The sequence below is a fragment of the Patiria miniata genome, unplaced genomic scaffold, assembly GCF_015706575.1.
Source record: "Patiria miniata isolate m_02_andy unplaced genomic scaffold, ASM1570657v1 HiC_scaffold_8, whole genome shotgun sequence".
Lineage (NCBI taxonomy): Eukaryota > Metazoa > Echinodermata > Asteroidea > Valvatida > Asterinidae > Patiria > Patiria miniata.
The window spans coordinates 7,939,728-7,961,039 of NW_024037075.1; the positions used below are offsets into that span (position 1 = coordinate 7,939,728).

Genomic DNA, 21,312 nt, shown 5'->3' on the forward strand with positions numbered 1-21,312 from the left:
ATCAGCCACGCATTTTTCCAAGATACAAGCAATCATACAACAGTATTGAGTAATTGCAGTAAGAAGTCCCAACTTCATGTAGTATATTAACCCAGGGTCACGGGTGCTTTGTGCCCCTTGGGTGTTGAAATGTCATATCCCACATCACAGCAGACGTCAATTGTTAACTGCATTATAGTGTTGAATGAATACCATGATTGTAAGTCGGTCACATCAAGCCCTCCCTTACTGATGCCATTTAGTGTGGTGTTGGGAACTTGAAACAAATTAAGGCCTACATTCAAACTCTCTAAGGCCATTTCTGGAGAGAACCCAATTACTCATGCATCCTGTAAAACAACAGTATGACTGCAGACATGGCCAAAGAAATTACTTTTTATTGTCAGTAACAAAAGTAACAGAGAAAAGGTTGCTGGACTTTACTTGATGGTCTTCAGCCAATATACCATACAAACTTTAACAGAATATAAATTTGGTAATGGATAAGTTAGATTCCTTTTTGCCAAATATGAGCACGCTTCCATGAATAGACCAATAAAATTAATGTGTACATGTATATGGAATACTACACCTGCCAAGCTGGGTCAATGTGCTGCATGCAGTAACTGGCAAAATAGTACCATAGTGTAAAATTAGACACAAAACTGCTCTGATAAGATATCAATTTGAATTTACTAACAGAAAAAAAATTGATATGACAAATATGATAAATGGTAAGGAAAAGTCTAATGTCTAAGCACAGTTCTACACTCTGAAGTAAAATCACTCATGTTATGTTAAATCTTTTTGTTACCATATACTTAACACTTAATGCAACCTCAAATCTCACATATTTTTGAAAACACACTACAGGCCATCAGCCTGGAAAACAATGACAGTCTAAGAATATCGGGCAGGTGTGTAAATATATAATTCAGCATGATTTACGTATTATGTCAATCATATTTAAACAGAGAGATTTATAAGAAATAAAATGCAACATAATCCTCATAAAGTCACTGTCTTTTGTGGAACGCATCTGTGATCAGACAGCACATCAATAGTCCCTATAACTGACTTGAACTGTCATTCAGCCTGTCGGATCATCTTGTTCCAATCAACATTGTATTCAACATTTCTATACAAGTGCAGGGTGTGTATGTGTCCATAGCTGACAGGGAGATGTACAGTTAATACACCGGCTTTGTCTGGTCTCGCTTTGGGTGGCTTTATAATTACAATGTTTACAGCTATGTCAAGATTGCAACATCAATGTCAGGCAGATTCCTCCCACTTGGCTAGAATATCTCCTTCCCTAAATAAAAAGTACTCCTGCAACAAGAAAAACAATTTCATGTTAAAACCTAAGCCATTTGAGAAACAAGTAAGTACAGTTCATAGTGACTGCAAATATTTTTGATCATTCAATAGAGTGAGAATTAATCAAAGTTGATCAACCATCCACACAGTTATTGATGATTCTCAATATGAGTTCGATATGGGTAGACCTTCTGTTTGGGATGTCTTGTGAATCCATCTTGCAAGCCAGGAAAACTAAAGGTTCATGATGTTTTTAAATTGTAATTTAAAAAGGAATCATCCTAGCTAGGAATCAATGTATAATACATCATAAGCCAAGCCAAGCCAAGGCTTATGGTGAAATAAAAAAAAAAAAAATTATTTCGAGCTGTAGAAGGGCTAGAATGTCCCCCACTCTGTATTTCAGTATTTTGAGTTTTAAGGTCTACGACTAAATTTGCAACTGTAAAGGGAACGAATTTAGGCAGTATACTCCTCATTCATTTCATAAGCCATGAAGTAAACATAATATCTCTTGTAAGGATTGTGTGTATTTGAGAAAATGTGTGACTTTAGTCACTTTATTTGCACTTTCACAGGGAACTTGCAACAAACTGTAAACCTACTTTTTCTTCAAGGGAAACTTTAGTTCCTCCAAATTCAGGAAGTAAAACCCTGTCTCCAACTTTCACACTCACTGGCATTGTTTCTCCTTTCTGAAAAAAATTGAGACATAATAGGAAGTTAGTAGATCTGGCCTCTGAAAAGTAACGTCCAACTGCACAATCAAAGTACAGTTTGCACTGACTGATGAATGCAATTTGTAACTTCTTCATGAAGGGATGACTTTTGACTCCCTACGTGTATCTAAAATGTCCAAGGAGTTGAATGTGAAGTTTTCATGCAGGGATAACTTTACTCCGGGGGGGGGGGGGGGGGGGGGGCAAAAAAGGTGAATATACTATCTATAATTAATTATTCTATATCTCAATTGTCACTAAACTATGTAAGTTTGAGACATTAAACATTAATCAACACTTGCAGTTAATTTTGATTTAATCACTGAAACACACCCAAGTGCCAGTTCCATTCAGTTCTTCACGTGAAGATGCAATGGGTGGATGCACTTTCAGAAGGAACTGGTCGTATAATGTTCCTGCATGGCATTCACACATGCACTTCAGTGCCTAACTTCGTGTCGCTGATTAGCACATGAACTTCTGCAAATAGAGCCTGCATCCGTTTCACAGAGACTGATAGCAGAAAGCACAGCAAAAGCATGCCAACTTCAGCAGCAGAATTTACTTCAAATAGTTGAGCCAGCAGTAGAAATCTCCATACATGCAAAGCAAGTCATGCTATGAAGTATGCTTCAGATTTTCTGCCAACCATTATTAGCGATATCATTGTATTGGCCCCATGTCTTTCAGAACCACTTACCTGGTTTCTGGATCCAGGACCTACAGCACATACCGTTGCATCTAGTACTTTAGCCTGAGACTTCTCAGGCAGCATAATGCCTCCCTTAGTCCTCAATTCTGGAGCAAATTTCTCCACTAAGATACGATCAAACAAAGGCTTCAATTTCCGTACTCCAGCCTATGAACCAAGTAAACAAAAAGAAGTCAAATACACTGATGTCACTTGTGTGCATGTATCTTCAATAGGCCATCTACCAGTCAGTTCAACATTCAACGTAGAACACTTGAGACAAGATACAAGTTTCAGTAATCTCACTGTCACTATTAGCCTGATGCATCTACTGAGATTTTGTGTGGCATTTACAGAGATAATTAGAAAATAAAAGGGCTTCCTTTGAGTTCTTTTGTAACTGGTTTTTACCAAACTTACTCACAACTGTAGATGTACATTAATAGAACTGATTTTTTTCTTCAAAACAACCACAACTGAATTTTGTGATTTTTAGGACCATAACAATTATATAAAGCTGTCTACCCAAACAACTATTTACGTAACTCAATGTCTTGGCTCAAGTTCAAGGTGTTATTTAAAATTAATTTTAAATTTAATTTATATTAAAAACCCTAATTGTACTGACCCTTAAAATGACAACATTCAAAGTCTAGCAACCTACCATAATTGCTCCTTGCTTGGTCAGTAACCTTGCTTGGTCAGCAACGCAATGCAAATGTTCCTGTTAAAAATGAAAACAAAAACATGTTAGGTTACTTTAAACTCAGCATTGATAAAATTGAACCACGTGGTAAAAGACGAGGGAGAAGATGCAGTGGAGAGGAGTTTTGAATAATCAATTTGCCCGGTGCAAATATATAAGGCTCCTTTTACCTGACCCTGCAAAATGCAACAGAAAGCAACAAAGGTAAAAAGTTGTTGCATACTAATATACTGTTGCATTTAACAGGCAACTCAAGTCCCTGTGCTTGTTGCATCTTGTTGCATTTAGCAGGGTAACTGCTCATAATACTAAAGTGCCAAGGCAATAGTAGTAAGGGAGGTGGGGGAACCGGAGCAAAATGGGAAAAATCTGCGGCAAGCCTGAGCACGCCGCTCTCGATTCTAAAAATAGTTGGGGAAAAATATAGGGGAATCCCCCGATCTCAAAAAAAAAAAAAAAAAAAAAAATCTGACGCCGGGTGTGGGGGAGAGAAAAAAAAAAAAAAAAAAAAATCTCTGACGCCGGGAGAGAGAGGGAAAAAAAAAAAAAAAAAAAAAAAAAAAAAATCTGACGCCGGGAGAGAGAGAGAGAGAGAGAGAGAGAGAGAGAGAGAAAAATATCTGACGCCGGGAGAGAGAAAAAAAAAAGAAAAAAAAAAAAAATATCTCTGACGCCGGGAGAAAAAAAAAAAAAAACAATCCTGACGCCGGGAGAGAGAGAGAAAAAAAAAAATATCTGACGCCGGGAGAAAAAAAAAAAAAAAAAAAAAAATCTGACGCCGGGAGAGAGAGAGAAAAAAAAAATAAAAAAATCTGTCGTCGCTAAAATGAGGTGATCTTGAAAAATATGTGAGTCACCACAACGTGACCTTGAAACGTGTTGAGGCACGATATAAATTTGGCGTAAACAACGCGACCTTGAAAAATATGTGAGTCACCACAACGTGACCTTGAAACGTGTGTGAGTCACCACAACGTGACCTTGAAACTCGAGACAAAAAAAATTAGCTCCTTACCCTGTAAAAGGTGAGGAGCTGTTTTTTAATATAAAAATGGAGAGTAATATGTTTAGACCGACGAGTATTTGAAAAATGAATAAAAAATAATATCGGTTTTTATTAAATAGATGGAATACTTTGGGACGTCACAACTTGGGGATAAGTGCGATCATCATATAATCATCGAGAATGGTTTTTTAATTTGTGAAACGTGCGGTGAAATAGTTTCACGTTATTTTGATTTTTCGGCAGAAAATGTGCAAGAAGATCGTATCAATTGGTCAACTTTAAAGAGAAACAAAAGAAAAACTGTGGAGAAACTTATTTTGTCTGTTTGTCCAGAGCAAGACTCAGAAGATGTCCAAGAAACAATCAATAAATATAACGAGCTCGTTAATTACAAAACATTGAGGGGAAATGGTTGCGTCAAACGGTCATTAATAGCGGCGTGTTATCATCACGTCGTTGGATTAGACAAAGAACGAGTTAGAGATTTATTTAAAGTGACTCAAAATCAATTTAATAAAGCACTAAAAATATACGATGACCACTACAATAAAGGCGGGGCCGAGGGCGTAGCCCTAAGAGGTGAAATAGAGGTATAACTCGGTGGTTCGCTTTCATAATGTTTATTTACCGAGAATTTGAACTTGTAAGTTTTTCGATAAGAGATTTTTTTTCTTTTGCCAGCCGTTCGTCTACCCGTTTTTTAACTTCTTTTTCAAAGTCTGTATCGTTTTTAATCTTTTGAAGCTTTGTGCTGGTCTTTGTTCTAATTTTCTGCTTAAGCTCGTTAAATTTGGCGAGCTCTCTCGTAATCAATAAGAACTCTTCGTGCGATATATCTCCGTCGTTGATGGCTTGAGACACGTATTCTTCAATCGTGTTAAGTTTGGAGTCTGCTAATATCTTAATCTGGTCGTGCTTTTTTAGCTTGGCGGATAATCGCCTAGACGCGATTCTAAGCAGAATATCTACACCAAAAGCGCCTATAAACGTTCCTTCTAGCACCAATCCAACGGGGGCTGATATAACACCCAAGAGAGCGGGAATACTGACAGCCCCCGCTACAACCCCCAATCCTTCTAATCCTATCTCTACGTAATTAATAGTGTCGATCACTCTCTTTATTTTTTTATAAGTGCGCTCTCGGTGGTCTCTCTCTTTCAAGATTAAAGATCGAATCTCTTCAATCTTTTTAAGTCTGTACACTTTTGTTTCTTCGTTACTATTTAATCGGAGTACATCTCCAGAAATATCGGGGTATAACGCCTTACCATCTACACTCATGTTTTTAATATAAAAAGATTTTAAAATTAAAAGATCTCCAACTCGATAATGATACCCTCACCCTTGTTGTTGAATACCTGTCCTTTTTCACCGCTGATAGAAAATGTCAGTTTGTCGATTATACCGTTTTTAAGATTTTTGAATCCCTCGGCTCTATCAATATCGGGTTTGCGCGTAGCCACGGGTACGATTTTTAAGATGTCAGAAGGACGACCATTAAAAAAGTTTTCACTCGTACTTAATTGCGGGCAGTGAATAAACAAAAATTTAAACGGATTAACGTCGTAAGACCCCGTATACACCACTTTGGGTACCAGTCTTCCTTTGGGTAAATTGAGTAATCGAGATACTTCTCTGTTCAAGCGCAATTTGAGATTGACGTCGGTTATCACCAACGTCACCTTTTTAGATTCTCTAAATATTCGAAAACTTACCCCGGGTATAGAATTTAAAATGAAATCGAACCAATCGACGTCGTACCACCCCGGTGCTATGATGACCGAACCGGTGACTCCGAGTGGCAACGGCTCTAAATGACTCGGAGGAATAAAATCTAAATCCTCACCCGTCACGATAAGACTTCCCCTTATAATTACCCCTGCTTCCCTACTATCTCTCAACTCGCTCAATTCGCTCGCACCCATTTCTCCTTCAATAAACTTTAAAGCCAATTCCTCACCTTCAAAGATTTTTCTTTCTCTAACAAATAATATTCTTACTAAAGATTGAAGCGTATTAAGTTCTAATTCAGTTTTTGGTATTTCTGAATTCATGGCGGCTAAAATCAACCCTCGCCGTTCAGCTATAATAGCTCTTTTTCTTTTGTTTGATTCTAAAACGGATTCTAGTCTATCGTCTTCGTACGCTTTTATAAGATCGTTTATAGTTTTTTGTAAAACATTTTCATCGTTAATTAAAAAGTGGTATGGTATATCGGGTAACAATCGCTCTATAAAATCTCTATCCGGCGTTCTTATGTGTACATCTGAAAGAAACTCCGCGGGTATGGGGGGAGGTTTATCTGTGGTAAACGCGGGTCTCCCATCTATTTGCGTAAACCAATCAATCTCCGTGGCGCTGGAAATATTAAAATATCCTGCGTTAAACAACACCCTTTTTACGCGTATAGATTTTTGACCGTTTAAATTATCTACGACGTCTTCTAATTTAAACGTCTGCTCATTTTGAAACAAGTGAAACGAATGCATTTATTTTAAAGTCTTTTTATATTAAAACTGAAACTAAAATAATGAGTGATTTTAAGTCGTTAAAAAAGCAGATACAATCGATAGCTGATCAGGTAACGAGACAAGTAAATCAAAATGTAGCTAAACGACAAGCTACCACCCCAGCGCATGTACTAGACAGTCCGTATCTCACTGGCGAACTCGAGATTACAGTCAACGCGTCTAACACGTTTTTAACCCCGTTTCCCGACTTAATCTCGGACTATAAAATATCTCGCCTCAATACCAACGATGCTGTACTTCGTTGGAAAATAGACCCCATGTCTTTTTATCAAAATCAGTTAAACTTTGCGATCTATTGCGCTACAACGGGCTGTGGTGTTGGAATCGATATTTTAAACTCGAACAACCGTTACGTTAAAGCCTTATTTAATTTTCATCTATACTTTACGGTGAGAAGGATATTAAACGACATGGCCGTAGCAATACCGGGAGAAGACTCGTTTGACGCTCTCAGCAACACCTATGATCGTGGAGCATTTACCAACATCTGTCGGACGTTTGCCATCGATCAAAATAAGTCTTTTAAACAGACGAGAGATCAAAAGACTTATGGCTTAGGTCGGCTTTTTCTTTGGAACGAAAAAACAAAATCATTTTTACTCTTGCCGTTAGACTATGATAAAAACACGACCACACTCGACGATTTTATCAACCCCACGGGTGATAAAAATTGGGGTTTAGACGATCCAAAAAAACACGATGCTTTTTTTAAGCATTGGAAGGGTTATCTCGAACAAGACGACATCGTCAAAATGGCTTGGTTAGATTTTATACCCGCCAAGAGTTCGTTTACCTCCGCGGGAATCATAAAGATCAACGAATCGATCAGATCTTACGTGTACGCTTTACTCGGTGCGCAGGCTCAAACAAAAACGAGCGTATTATCACCGGGCACCGGATTAGACGCTCAGAGACAATTTAACGTCATCGTTGAAGATATCATCAATGCAGTAGACGACATGGAAACGAGTATCGATCAATTTCAAGACTCTTTGCAGTATGCCAGAACGCCTTTAAATTTTGTTGTGAAACCGGGGTTGTATTTAATTCCATCGGATATGAACTTGAGGGTTGGAACGCACGACGGTTATAACAACAATCTTCAAATCGCTACCCAGAGTATGAAAACTGGTTTGGTGTTAGATTTAAACTCACAACCTCAGCCGGACGACTCTTTTGATGACACCGATGATGTCGCGCCACCAACACCCCTAGAGCCTATGACAAACGATTTTGTAGCACCAGCACCAACACCAGCACCAACACCAACACCAACACCTACAGTTTTAACACACGAGCCCACGAAACTACAAACTCACCAAGACGAAAAATTATCGTTGACGGTAGGAATATTAGCTATCGTTGGTATGGGTATTTTGGCTTACGAGGCAACGCGATAAGTCACACTCTAATCTCACAACACAAAAAAAATAAGCCTTACCAACTTTGTGCTGGTAAGGCTTATTTTTTTGTTGTTGTTTTTTTTTTAAACTTGATAACTATTACTACCATCGTTTTTGCAGGTACGCAAACACCAAGGCTCCCACACCCAAAAACAAAGCCCACACGTGTTCGGCCAACCACGATACGGACTTACTCAGCGCGTTAAATATCCAACTCAATACGCTGCCTATGATACCCGGCAGAGCACCCAACGCGCTCACTCCGAGTTTTTGAAGAGCAGATGCAAAATTAGCGAGTTGTTTTGAAATCCACTCTTTGATACCACCTTTTGGTGTTGGTGTTGGTTTTGGCGCGGTTGGGGCACCCACACCTCTCACGCTAGCGACGATGCTACTCACTATGGTGCTGATGGCTAAACTCAAAGCGGCTAAAATACTCACTACGGTCACACCTTGTTCTCTAAACAGAGTTCTAATCTTTTCCGCCAGAGTCGTGTCGTCGCCCAATATTTTATTAATCGTTTCTTTGATTCTAGCGATCTGACTTTTGAGCCCTCGTTCGTTGGCTTTTGCGGCTTCTAATCTGGCGGATCTTTCAGCGTCTAAGTTGCTCAATTTATCGTTTAACTCTCGTCGTTCTTCTTTGCTGATCCTATGATCACCTAAATCATGTTCGGCATCAAATATCTCTTGGTCTAGTTCTGTGAGACGCGCTAAATTAAGTTCTAGGTTACCTCTTAACGTCTGAAGACTTTTGTCTAAACCCTGGAGTTCTCTGTAATTTAACCCCTCCGTTTGAGCGCCGGTGTCGCGTTGTAAATCGTCTATAATCTCGGTTACCTCATCGGTGGCTCTGGGTAGTTCTGTCAAGGGGATACTCTCGGGTTGTACTTTTTCGAGTTTATCTTTTAGTTTGGCAAGTAGTGTTGGTTTATAGTCAGCGATTTTGAGGGTGTCGCGAATAAATGCGGTACCATATTTACTTTGTAAGGTACTTAATTTGTAATATATTCTTTGACCACCTCGTCTATAAGATAATGGTTCTCGACCTTTATATGTTTTAACGTATAGATTTCTGTCTTTACCAATTTCAAAATCGTTGGGGTCGATAAACGCGGGGTCTATATTATTTTGTTTGTAAAATGAATCAACATCTTCTTTTATTAGTTCTATAGATAAACTGCTTATTGTACCCGTGCCCAGGACGCTTTCTGTGTCTAGCGGTGGTGTAGTAGTATCAAAGTCGTCATCTACATTGGTCTCTGCTACATCATCATCGTCATCGTAATCGTAATCATCAACAGGGTCAAAGTCAAATCCTCCATCGGCCATTTATTTAATAAACCTATTTAAATTAAGCCGTTTTCATTATACTGCCCGGTAGTATACCCTGGGTCACCAACCAATTTTGCGTGGCCAGAGCTCCACTTATAATACCCGTCAATTTAGCCACATCTTCTACGCTTAGCTTGTTTAAATCCGGCACTTTCATTTTGAGTAGTTTATTTCCTACCATGGCGTATCCCATCGAAAGACCCGATATGACGGCTCCGTGATAAATCGTATTAGCTATTCCGTTGGTGTCAAAGTTACTCATCGTTTTTAATATAACAATTTTTAAATTGCTGGTTTAGCTACAGACCTAAAAGGTCTGATCTATTCCATGTCTAGCGTTTTGGGGGCGATGGGTGTAGTGGGTTGCGTGACTATCGGCACTGGCTGTACAACCGGCGCAGTTGTCTTTCTTGTTAGTACCAGCAACCCCACTCCTATTATAGACGCTATAGCCCCCCACATCACCCAAGAGTTGTAGTCCGGTGAGCTCGTAGCTTCGTCCGATGTTACGTTCATTTTTGCTAATTTTAATTTCATCTGTCTATTGTGCTCGGCTAAAGCTTTACCCTGCTGTATTCGTTTAGGATTTTTAGTCTTGGTCACTCTCGTTACCGTCGGTGACGACGTTGTTTTTATCGGTTGGGGCGTCTCTGTCTCTGCTGGTTGAGCTGTGATCGCTGCTTTCTGATCTTCCATTTATTATATTAGGTTTATTAAATTTCAAATGTTTTGTTGTGATAATCGTAGCAACTAGGGGCGATATTAAAGTTCCGTACTTGTAACAAACGTCGCTCAACATACCAGCCATACTCGCGCTTATAATAGGATCAGAACTCAAGTCGTTGGTGAGTTCTTCTTCAGAATCTATAGTGACGTTATATCCTAAAACTTGTACGGGTGTAACCACAGCTAACACTCTCGAAAATAGACTTAAAGTGTATTTACCAACGGTTTTAACAATTTCATTTCCAAATTTAGTTTCGTACAGATGATATAATTTGTCGAGTTCTTTGCTGTCAAGAGCTTCGATATGTTTAACGGTGTATTCCTTTCCCAAGTACTTTCTAGAGTTTCCGGCCGCTACGACACCGCACAAACGATCTTTATGTTCTGCGTTGTGATCTTGTTCGTTCGTTAAAGTAAGTTTTAGGTCCTCCATTTAATTAGAAAGGAATTTAATTTTGTTGTAGCTTTTGCAACTTTGTTACAAAGGCAAAGGTACTCGTAGGTGTAAAACGATAAATTAATCGATATGACGATAATAGCCAAAAACTGCAAATACTCGAATATTGCTATCATTTACTAACAGCAAAATGTATTTTGTTGACGTTTGTTGATTAACAAATTGTAATACATGTATAGCTTGTTAAATAGGTTGCTACTAAGCTAGGTCATATTTGCTGACGAGCTAGGTCATATCTGTTGATGAGCTAGGTCCTATTTGTTGATGAGCTAGGTCATATCTGTTGACAAGCTAGGTTATTGACCTACTCAAATAGCTCGTAACTAACTGGAGGTTCGGTGTATACGACCAATTTACTATATTTCACATCTCTCAAACGTCGTTTTATATAATCTCGTTCTTCAATGGGTACGACGTCGTTTTCATCTAACGCTTGATCAAACGATGTTTTATCTTTACAGTAAAATAACGCTAACCATGCCGTGTTTTCTCTATAATCTTTTAAAACGCTGTTGTACTTTTGGGTCAGTAACCAACAGCTGTGATTTATGTGTCTTCCGCTAAACGCCATCTTGCTTAGCGCGCACGTCTTTTTACGATATTTAATCTCTTGATCCGAAGAGCAATCGTCCACGATAAACAGCGTGGCAACACCTTCGAATATTTTACTGTAAAAATCGATCGCTTCGTTGAGCGTCATCTTGTACAAATCCGGATCGCAGAGGTATACCTCGGGATCTGCTTGAATCCAATTTCTTTCGATGTACGTTTTGTTTTTAAATATGGTAGGGCAAATGATGACTATCGCTTCAAATGTATTTTTATAGTCTGACTCTAACAGATCCAAAATCCATTTGGTTTTACCGGAATTTGTTTTGCCGACGATTAAAGCGCAATGCGGTTGTGTCATTTTAACTTAACAGAGATTTAAAATTCCCGTCTTCCAAGTTCAATTGAGCATCCATGACCAAAAATACGTACATCGTGAGGTCACCTTGACTTTCGGCTTCTCTGTTAAATTGAATGTTGATGCCTCCTCCGTCTCCGAGTTTCCTACCGGATCCGTGAGCGGAGTTGTCGTCGTTACTTCTAAAATCGAGCCACAGACCGTACTTGTCTTTTAGGTAGTCTCCGAGGTCAAAACCCGTCAAATTCAAGTCTTTAGCTACTCCGCGCCCGCTTTCGGTATCGCTGTCTCCAAAGAACTTGTTGATTTCATTCCAGTGTTGATACTGAAACATGCCTTGACTGTAGAGTTGATTGGGTTTACCTTCTACAGTCACCGATGTTTTGGTTATTTTTGGATTGTAAAATCGCTGCGGATTTTTGACCGCGGGATCTTTAAACAAAAACAAAATACCCTTGAGACTCCTGATGGGTTGATTGACGCTGACGTTCCAAAGCATGTCCGATTTGTTGACGGATCTAACTTCTAGCGAGTGGATTTTATCAAACAGATATTGCATTAACCCCCTGTGTTTATTCCTGATGGTGATAGCTAGGTCTCTGTTGGTCACCACTTCGTATTCGAGAGACAAGTCTGAGATAGAATACATCGCCGCCGTATCTGAACTGTTGACTACTTTTTCGTGATCGTTAAACTTTATCTCGTACGTCAGAGGTTGTTTTAAACCGCTGGGGTAAAAAGGGTGATGCGAAGTCAGTATGTCAATGTCTAGGGGAATACAATATCTGTTACCATAGGCATCCGCGATAGCCTGATCTTTACCGCTGTTGGCGCCCGCGTTAGCATCTCCAGCCCCAATTCTTAGTTTAGACACGTTTTCTTTTTCTATGCCCGAGTACGCCATGTTTCGAGTTGCCGAGCTGTTGATCCAATTGTCTTTAAAGTTGTGATACACGTCGGCGTTACGATAACTTATAATTTCGTGACCTTGAAGCCTGACGCTGATTTCACTGACTAAATTTCTGGCCAAATTGCTAAAAATGGTTCTATTGTCGTCGCTTCCACCGTCGAGTTCTAAACTAAAAGCTAATTTACAAGTGCCGGGTACGATCACGTCGTCTACGCCCAATTGAGGAAACTTAACTCTCAGCGTTTGCCCCGCCGATATACTACTAGGATTGTGGGTAATGACCACCTCTTTTCTCTCACCCTTGATAGATCTGGGTATTTTTAATAGCCTGCTGGGATTGAGCTTTTTTCCATACGCATTCATTTTATTAATACGAGTTTTAAATTTAAAGATATCTGTAAGCCAAGAAGCCCACCAAAAGCGTTCCTCCCGCGATAAACACCAGTTCTTTTTCTATTTGTTGGTCGCTAGGCTCGTAAAAATCTTCGAGTTTGGGTTCGCGGGGTAACTCGACGTTTTCTCCGGTCATTTCGTTGTAGTAACGCAACGCTTGGTCTACGTTGGAAAATGTTTGTTTAGAGGCATTTTGTTTTCTGATACGTTCGTTGAGAAAATCGAGTCGTTTTGTTCGTTCTCGTTGCCACTGATCTCTGGCGGCCGAGAGTTGTTCTGTCGCTAAATCGTGTCTCTTACGCTCTTCGCTGCCATCATCCCTTAGACTTGAAAATAAAAAGTTTGAACACGATAAAACCAAATTCGATAAAAAGGTAATCAGGGATTGGCTTAAAAAACAAGCGATCTGGCAAATTTATCTGCCGGCTCCTGCGTATGTACCCAGGCCTACGAGTACTTCGCGAGAGTTTGAAACACCAAACGACTTTCACCAAATGGATGTGCTATACCTACCCTGGGATAAAGTAAAACGCAAGACTTATAAATACGCTTTGACGGTTGTTGACGTAGCGAGTCGATACCACGAAGCAGAACCTTTGGTTTCTAAAACGGCAGATTCTACCCAGGATGCTATCGTCAAGATTTACGCGAGGTCGCCTTTGAGTTACCCTAAAACGTTGAGAGTAGATGCCGGTACCGAATTTAAAGGTGCATTTAAAAAATGGATGGCTTCAAAAAACGTCGAGATTATCGTAGGCGAACCCGGAAACCACCGGTCGCAGGGTATCGTAGAAAGATTTAATCGAACGCTAGCCGAGAGACTGTTTGGTCATCAGTACGCTCAAGAAATGTTAAATCCCGAGAGTAGAAACACGCAATGGGTCGAGCGATTACCCAGCGTGATCAAAGCTATAAACGATGAAACGACGAGACTAATAGTTAAAGCACCGTCAGAGGCGGTTAAACTAGAACAGGTCCGGCAATCGCCGGCTAACCCCGTTAAAACAAAAGAGCAACAATTACCGCAAGACGCTATGGTTAGATATTTATATTACCCGGGCGAGCAAGAGGGTGGAACCTCGAGAAGAGCCACGGATCCCATTTGGAGCGTAGACATTTATAATGTGGAAAAACGAACGAGTCAATTTAAAATGATTAACGGTAAAAAAGTCACGACGGGTCCTACTCTTTATTACCTTCAAAACGGCCCAAAAAGGAGTTTTGTGAGACAAGAGCTTCAAGTCGTACCCGAGGACACGCAATTACCGCCTAATTAATATCTAGATTGCGGTGACCATAAGCGAGCGTGTTTATACCGTCCGGTAAAATGTACCTCTTTGTGTCCAACGGACTCAACGATAGTTTATTTTGAGATATGGTGTAAAGGATGTGATTTTCCGATCTAATGTGAGTCATCGTTTCTGTTTTAGATTTATTTTTAAAGATGCAGTCGTAGTAGTGCCGGTGTTTTAATTTTTTGTCAGTGACCGATTTTGTGACCCCCTTGGCTTTTTTAAGAGTGATGTTGTTGTCATCCGCTAAAATCGAGTACATCTTAGGTCTTACGCAAACGGCTTCTTGAATGACCTTACCTCCAAACTCATCTTTAAATTTACCGATCACTTTCTTATTGGTTGGATCGTATAACTCGTGATCCAGATTGTAATTCGAAAAGTCGTAGTGTCGCCCGTGAGATTGCATGTCTTCGTATATGTTATCCGTGTAAACGACAATCAACAGACTGTCCGTATCTGTATACATCAACCTGATTTTATCTCCGTACTTGTCTTTCAATCGGTTGTAATAAAAATCGTACATCAGCGTCTTAGAGAGATCTAAGATGCTCACTCCGCAGTAAATGGGTTTGTTTAACAAGGTTTTAGTCTTGTACGTTTCGACAAACGACAGGTTACATTCTGAAAACGGCGTTGTTGTTTTATAGCTCGGTTTTTGAATTATTTTTTTGTATTTTTCTTGATCGCTCTCGTTATTGTCTCTCAGTAGGTAACCGTCAATCCTGTTTCTGACGTTTTCCATCGTCTTACCAAACACGCTGTTATTCATCAGTTTAAAAAAGTCTTTCTCAAAATCAGAGGTTGCTTTGGTTCGGAGTTGCGTGTTTTTATCGATGTAAGATTTCATCCAAGGCGCTTGTTTAAATTTTAACACGCGATGCACCTTTTTTAATTTCAAACCTAGATTGAGGTATGACTGCAACGTAACGTAGTGCAACACGTATTTTTGTTTTGGATTAAGCGTACACGTTAATTTTTGTACGTCGCTACTAGGTTCGGTATCCAATAACTCATTTTGATAATCAGACATCCAATCTTGGGGTACGACCATATTTTCGGGTGCTAGGGGATAATCGTTATGCTTGGCGTGTAGATCGTGCGGGTAATCGAGGTCTACTTCAAAAAAGTAACCGGTGTTGGACGTTTTCTTAAGCGTTAATATTCTTTCTTCGGTAAACGGTTTCGAGGGTGTCCATTTAAAATCGCTGTACGGTAGATATTGACTCATAGCCCAACCGTACAGATTGTTGGCATCCAGATAAGCGATATAACTCGAGGGTTTGTTTGAATCGTAGTCATCGAGATATTGATTATTGGCTTTGTGATGTCTCATTCCACCCACGCTCGATATACCTCCTCGTTTTGCTTTTTCAAAAAATAAATGTTTGTCTACGTCTTGCAATAGTTCGAGTTTAACTTCCGAGTGTTTTAATAGAGCATCCCACGACAATCCGGGTGCGGTAAAATAATTGGCTGGATCTAGCCCGTAGTTTGTAATACACGTTCTTCTAAAGTTTTCAAATACACCTGCAAGTAATAACGTATCGGTAGTCACGTACAAGTCGTGATATTCTCCTAGATTGTGTATATTAAACTCGTTCCACACGCGTTGAGCTCTGTCGTAGTCTTGTTGCGATATATGTTCGTCTTTTAGTCTGCTATAAAACTTGCCGATGGGTGGTAGGCTGGTCTCTTGAAACTTATCAAACGAGTTCATATATTCGTACGGATAAACTCCTTTTTGTAATAGCGAGTCAGGATGTTTAAAATGCTTTTTGAGTAGCTGAAACGACTCTTTTGGACAAGCTTTCACTAATTTATCCAACGATGATGCCATAAAACTAAACGAGTCTAAAAATCGTAGATTTCCTATCGAAAACGAAATATACTTTTCTGAATTTTTAGCGATCACTTGTATTTCTGTTTGGCTACCGTACTCTGAAATACTCTGCATGATCAAGTGAGCGTCGTAATTTTGTAAATTGTGAAAAAAGACCGGTATCGGTGTACAACCGGGTTTAATTTGTAGTTTGAGGTTACAATAAGCGTGTGCGGCACCCCTATATTTACCAGTGACGTGACAGTGATCTCTCACCTTTCTAAATTTATTAATGCTCTTTTTGCAGTCGAGACATTTAGACTCGATAAATCCCTTACTATTTTTGTACTGATATTCTTTCTTTTGTTTTATCGTCTTGGGTTCTCTGGGCTTCTGGCACTGACAGTTGCTCGAGTAATTGGGATAAATTGGTTTTTCACAAATCCAACACGCGTTTGTTTTATCATGATGGTCTTTAGCTCGCTCGTTAAATTTCATGGTTTGGGGTTTTTCAAATATGCAATTAATATCGCTTTGTAATTGTAACAACGTCGTTATAAATCTAGTTGAAGCGTCTTTGCCTCTATAAGTCTCTTGATACACATTTTTAGCGTCGCATCGAACTACAACTAGCGAATAACCGCTAGCTTTGTGAACGTTAATCTTTTTTGTGTTTGTCTCTTTGTCTGAGTGAGTAGGTTTAGATGTTAGTGTCTGTGTGGGTGTTGTTGTTTGTAGTATGGATTCAAAGTCAGCATAAATGACAAATGGTGCTTTTTGTTTGTGCCTATAGTTTTTAAATTCTAATATCGGTACGTCTCTTTCGCCTGGTTGCCCGTCTATGTATTTTGGTTTACCCATAGGAAATACAATCTTTGATGGATGCGCATCTATACCCTTACAATCGGCGATATGTCTGTCTAATTTGTTTTGATTGGTAAAATGACATAGACATCTTCGACAAAAATATTTCTTACATTTATGTTTCGTAACGTCGTACATCAACCTCGTAAAATATTTTATCCAACAATAGTGATGCTTGTCACCTTTAGAAATCAAAAGCAGATCAATCTCTCGTGACCCATAGTTTTTAGACACGTATAATGGATATATCTCACCCTCATAACCGTATACGTTTATCGATAAATTATTTTGTCTTTCTATCTTGGGTATCTGATCGACCGGTGTCGGAAAGTCAACGCCTTTAAAACTGAGTCCGTCGTCTTTGGTGTAAATCGACGGTCTGCTTTCGTTGATTTTATATTTAGGATTATTTCTTATTTGATTTTTTACTTTGTCTGTGTATAACCCCAAGGCAGATCTCAAACACCATCTCAAACACTCGTTGTCTTTGTTTTGTACGTTGATCATCGCCTGTTTAATTTTAAGATGTTCGGGTAGGTTTATGTAAGAACTACCTCTCGCTGGATTATATCTGTTGATGTTGATGTATAACGCGAGTATTGTATCGACTGCCCAACCCGATCCTTGATTCGTATACCTTTCATCCTTTCTAAATATCTGGTCGATCTCTTCTTTTAAAGCCTGTTTTATTTGACTTTGATTTAAAACGGCTTTTGGCTTGCTATAATGAATAGCTTCGATCGTTTCGATCGTACCATCCGGTTTGGTTTTTTCATATTTTATTTTGATTGTGAGCTCCATTTTTAAACCTCTCAGCTCTCTCAATTCTGACTTGATTTTATTGACTATTTGTTCCTTGTGCGAATCAAAAAACTTGATTAAATCATGGTTATAAAGTCTGGGGTTTAATTCCCAGTTTCTGTAATAATTTCTAAACCTTCTCGTTTCTCTAAAAGCTGACTCTGTAAAGTATTCGGGTTGTCTGTATGTTTTAATCGCCGAGATTAAATCTTTTTTCAAAACTCGTCCTTTATAACCCGTCGGTACGTATTCTAGATTGTGTTCGTCTACAATCTGTTTGAGCTCATAAAGTTTCTTTTTCCTCAAGTTTTTAAATTTACTTTCATAATGTTTTATCCCCTCGATGTAAACTTTACGAGTAAGAGAAACATTTTCATTGTGCGGTATATTATACCGCTGCACGTAATCACGCAGCGTGGCTTTGTTCCATTTAGAATATCCTTTGACGGTCGGTCTGAACATATTACTCTCCATTTATTATAGGAAATATAATATATTTTTTTTTTTCTCATTTTTTTTGGAGGGCGATCAATTATTTCATAATCCATGAGAGCTTGACTGTAGTAAAAATTCCCAAGGTCACGTGGTGGTGACTCACACATTTTTCAAGGTCGCGTTGTTTACGCCAAATTTCTATCGTGCCTCAACACGTTTCAAGGTCACGTGGTGGTGACTCACATATTTTTCAAGGTCACGTGGTGGTGACATCACCTCATTTTAGCGATGACAGATTTTTTTTTTTTTTTCTCTCTCTCTCTCGGCGTCAGTTTTTTTTTTTTTTTTTTTTTTTTTTTTTTTTTTTTTTTTTTTTTCCCAGCGTCAGATATTTTTTTTTTTTTTCTCTCTCTCTCTCTCTCTCTCCCGACGTCAGATTTTTTTTTTTTTTTTTTTTTTTTTTTTTTTTTTTTTTTTTGCTCTCTCTCTCTCTCTCTCCCGGCGTCAGATTTTTTTTTTTTTTTTTTTTTTTCTCTCACACCCGGCGTCAGTTTTTTTTTTTTTTTTTTTTTTTTTTTTCTCCCCCACACCCGGCGTCAGATTTTTTTTTTTTTTTTTTTTTTTTTTTTTTTTTTTTTTTCTCCCAGCGTCAGATATTTTTTTTTTTTTTCTCTCTCTCTCTCTCTCTCTCCCGACGTCAGATTTTTTTTTTTTTTTTCTCTCTCTCCCAAACCCGGCGTCAGATTTTTTTTTTTTTTTTTTTTTTTTTTTTTTTCTCCCCCACACCCGGCGTCAGATTTTTTTTTTTTGAGATCGGGGGATTCCCCTATATTTTTCCCCAACTATTTTTAGAATCGAGAGCGGCGTGCTCAGGCTTGCCGCAGATTTTTTCCATTTTGCTCCGGTTCCCCCACCTCCCCTACTACTGCAATACAATAGAATCCACTGTTGCACGTGGTTGCATTTACTTAGCAGGGTAACTGCTTGGTATCAAGGCTGGTATGCACTGGGTTTGCACAATGCAACAAAATCCACTGTTGCAATTTGTTTCAAAAAGTCCCCAAAAATGAATAGTGCTAGAACTACCAAACAGATGGGTGCCTTCTAGTTCTGGAAGTAGGCAGCACTGTCTTCCTACTAGTACTAGTACTATTTAATGTCACAGCCTGAGATTCAGCCCGCGGTTCAGCCCGGTGCGGATCAGCACCGCGATTAGGCCCTAACTGTTATGGATGACACCCCAAAGCACAGAGTTAATATTCGTTCATGTGTGCAGAGAGGAGCCTTGCTGATTTCCTTCAACCTCCTGCAGCTGCTAGCTGCACACGGGACGAAAGAAAAATTTTAAGTTTTTATGTTGAGCCCCCCAAAAAAACACTTAGGCCAGAAAGTACATGTATATGCCTATGGCAATTTATGGGGATTTTCTAAAGAAAAAATGACAAATCCTGGACAAATTGTAGCTTGAGTAACTCCAGCTAATGTTCATCGGGAATTTGACATACATATAGAGCTGGAAGTAAGCGTATTACTAAGCTTATGTTTTCATAGGTCGAACAATGGCGGAGTCCCTAAAAAAAAACGGGCGATCGTGTAGTGTAGGGCCCCTGTTTTGTTTCGATCAAATGAGCATCAAGAGTGTTTTTTTATTACTCAAATATGACATTTTCAACCTAAAGCAGACTTCTCTCAATATAAGGACACCTATTTTGTAATTTTTGAACAGTTTCTTGGGTTGGAAATAACAATTTTCCTACGCGGTTAACAGTTGGTGCCGTGCGATTCAGCGCGCCTTGCACGCTCACGGTACATCGCACAGTGCCGCCATTTTTATTTTCGTGTTGCGTTTTGTCGTTGTCATCGTTGTTTTACCCCCAAATTTCCCTCAAAATTTCAAAACCCTAGTTTGGTAGGTCAAATAATTTGAAAGTGGATGTTGTTCCCTTATGAACATGCCGGGCCCACAGATACACGATTGCCAAAAAGCGGACTCCCCTGTTATTCCAACCCAGATGACATAAAAAATGTACCTCATCATAGTCAGACATACATGATACCGTGCAACAGTCATTCACGAAGAAACAGAACTAACAACAGTTAATACTATATGAAAAATGTTGATGATTTTGAATGGTGGGTTGTGCAGTCCATCATAATATCAGTAAAAAGGTCCATAGGGGCATACCTTCAACATCTGTTCACACCCCCCTCCCAATAACATGCCCCACCCCTTCCCCCCAGTTACTGTTATACTGGATTCGTCGATCCTGCATGCACAAGCACAGTGGCAATGCAATTGCATAATGTGCAATCATGGTGCAATGAAATATGAACATGAAATGAATGTCTTTCCAAAAGTATCCTAAGTTCAACAATTTTAACAAACTGTGGAGCTTATCTCTTCGTTAAAAGAGTCTTCTTACCTAAACATATCTATCTCGAAAACACAATTTACTTTACGTTAAATGATGATTTATACGTACCGTTCGTGACCGTGCAATCGGCAACCGGCGAACAACCACAGTCTATCTAGTCGGCTCTCGAGCTCTCGTACGCGTAACACGCGAACACGTGTGTAAGACACGAGCAACGATCCCCTGACTTATTTAACGAGAATTCCTTTATCTTGCGAGATTGGGTATCAGCTCAAATTTTGTTGAATTAAATTTCCGAGTTGACCGCCTGGGAACCAGACTGCACCTGCGCCTTTCATAATAATTCAAAAACGCTGTAGAGTTACAAAAGAATTAAAAAAATTAATGTGGCCTGACGTTGCGAACTTGGCAAGTTCTTCTTCAGAGGCTAAAACAGAAAAAGAGTTACCGTGAAAGACGCGGACGTGACCTGGTGGAAAAAGTCAACCTGCGACGGGGAAAAATCGATGGTTCGATTCAGTCGAATTCCGAATTCCAATTTATTGTTTTATTTTCTATTACATGTACACTATTAATATTATTACATTGTTTTACAATTATCAAAAGGTGAAATTGAGGGGATGGGTATATTATTGGATCA

General features: G+C 39.2%; 1 protein-coding gene across 1 annotated transcript; it reads right to left on the reverse strand.

Moving 5' to 3' along the window:
• Positions 1-343: 343 nt before the first annotated feature.
• Positions 344-20,939, reverse strand: LOC119719830 (10 kDa heat shock protein, mitochondrial-like). The gene is made up of 5 exons (XM_038189325.1): positions 20,781-20,939; positions 3,374-3,433; positions 2,719-2,877; positions 1,905-1,994; positions 344-1,311 (listed from the first exon to the last, which is right to left on the reverse strand). The coding sequence occupies exons 2-5, from the start codon at positions 3,374-3,376 to the stop codon at positions 1,255-1,257; spliced, it is 309 nt and encodes a 102-aa protein (XP_038045253.1). The 5' UTR covers positions 3,377-3,433; positions 20,781-20,939; the 3' UTR covers positions 344-1,254.
• Positions 20,940-21,312: the final 373 nt, after the last annotated feature.

What these genes read in the sequence shown, in the direction of transcription:
- LOC119719830 (XM_038189325.1), bottom strand. An exon ending in GTCCTGGATCCAGAAACCAG is followed by an intron (nt 1,995 to 2,718) that starts GTAAGTGGTTCT and finishes AATTTTTTTCAG; the next exon opens with AAAGGAGAAACAATGCCAGT. An exon ending in AAGTTTCCCTTGAAGAAAAA is followed by an intron (nt 1,312 to 1,904) that starts GTAGGTTTACAG and finishes TTCTTGTTGCAG; the next exon opens with GAGTACTTTTTATTTAGGGA.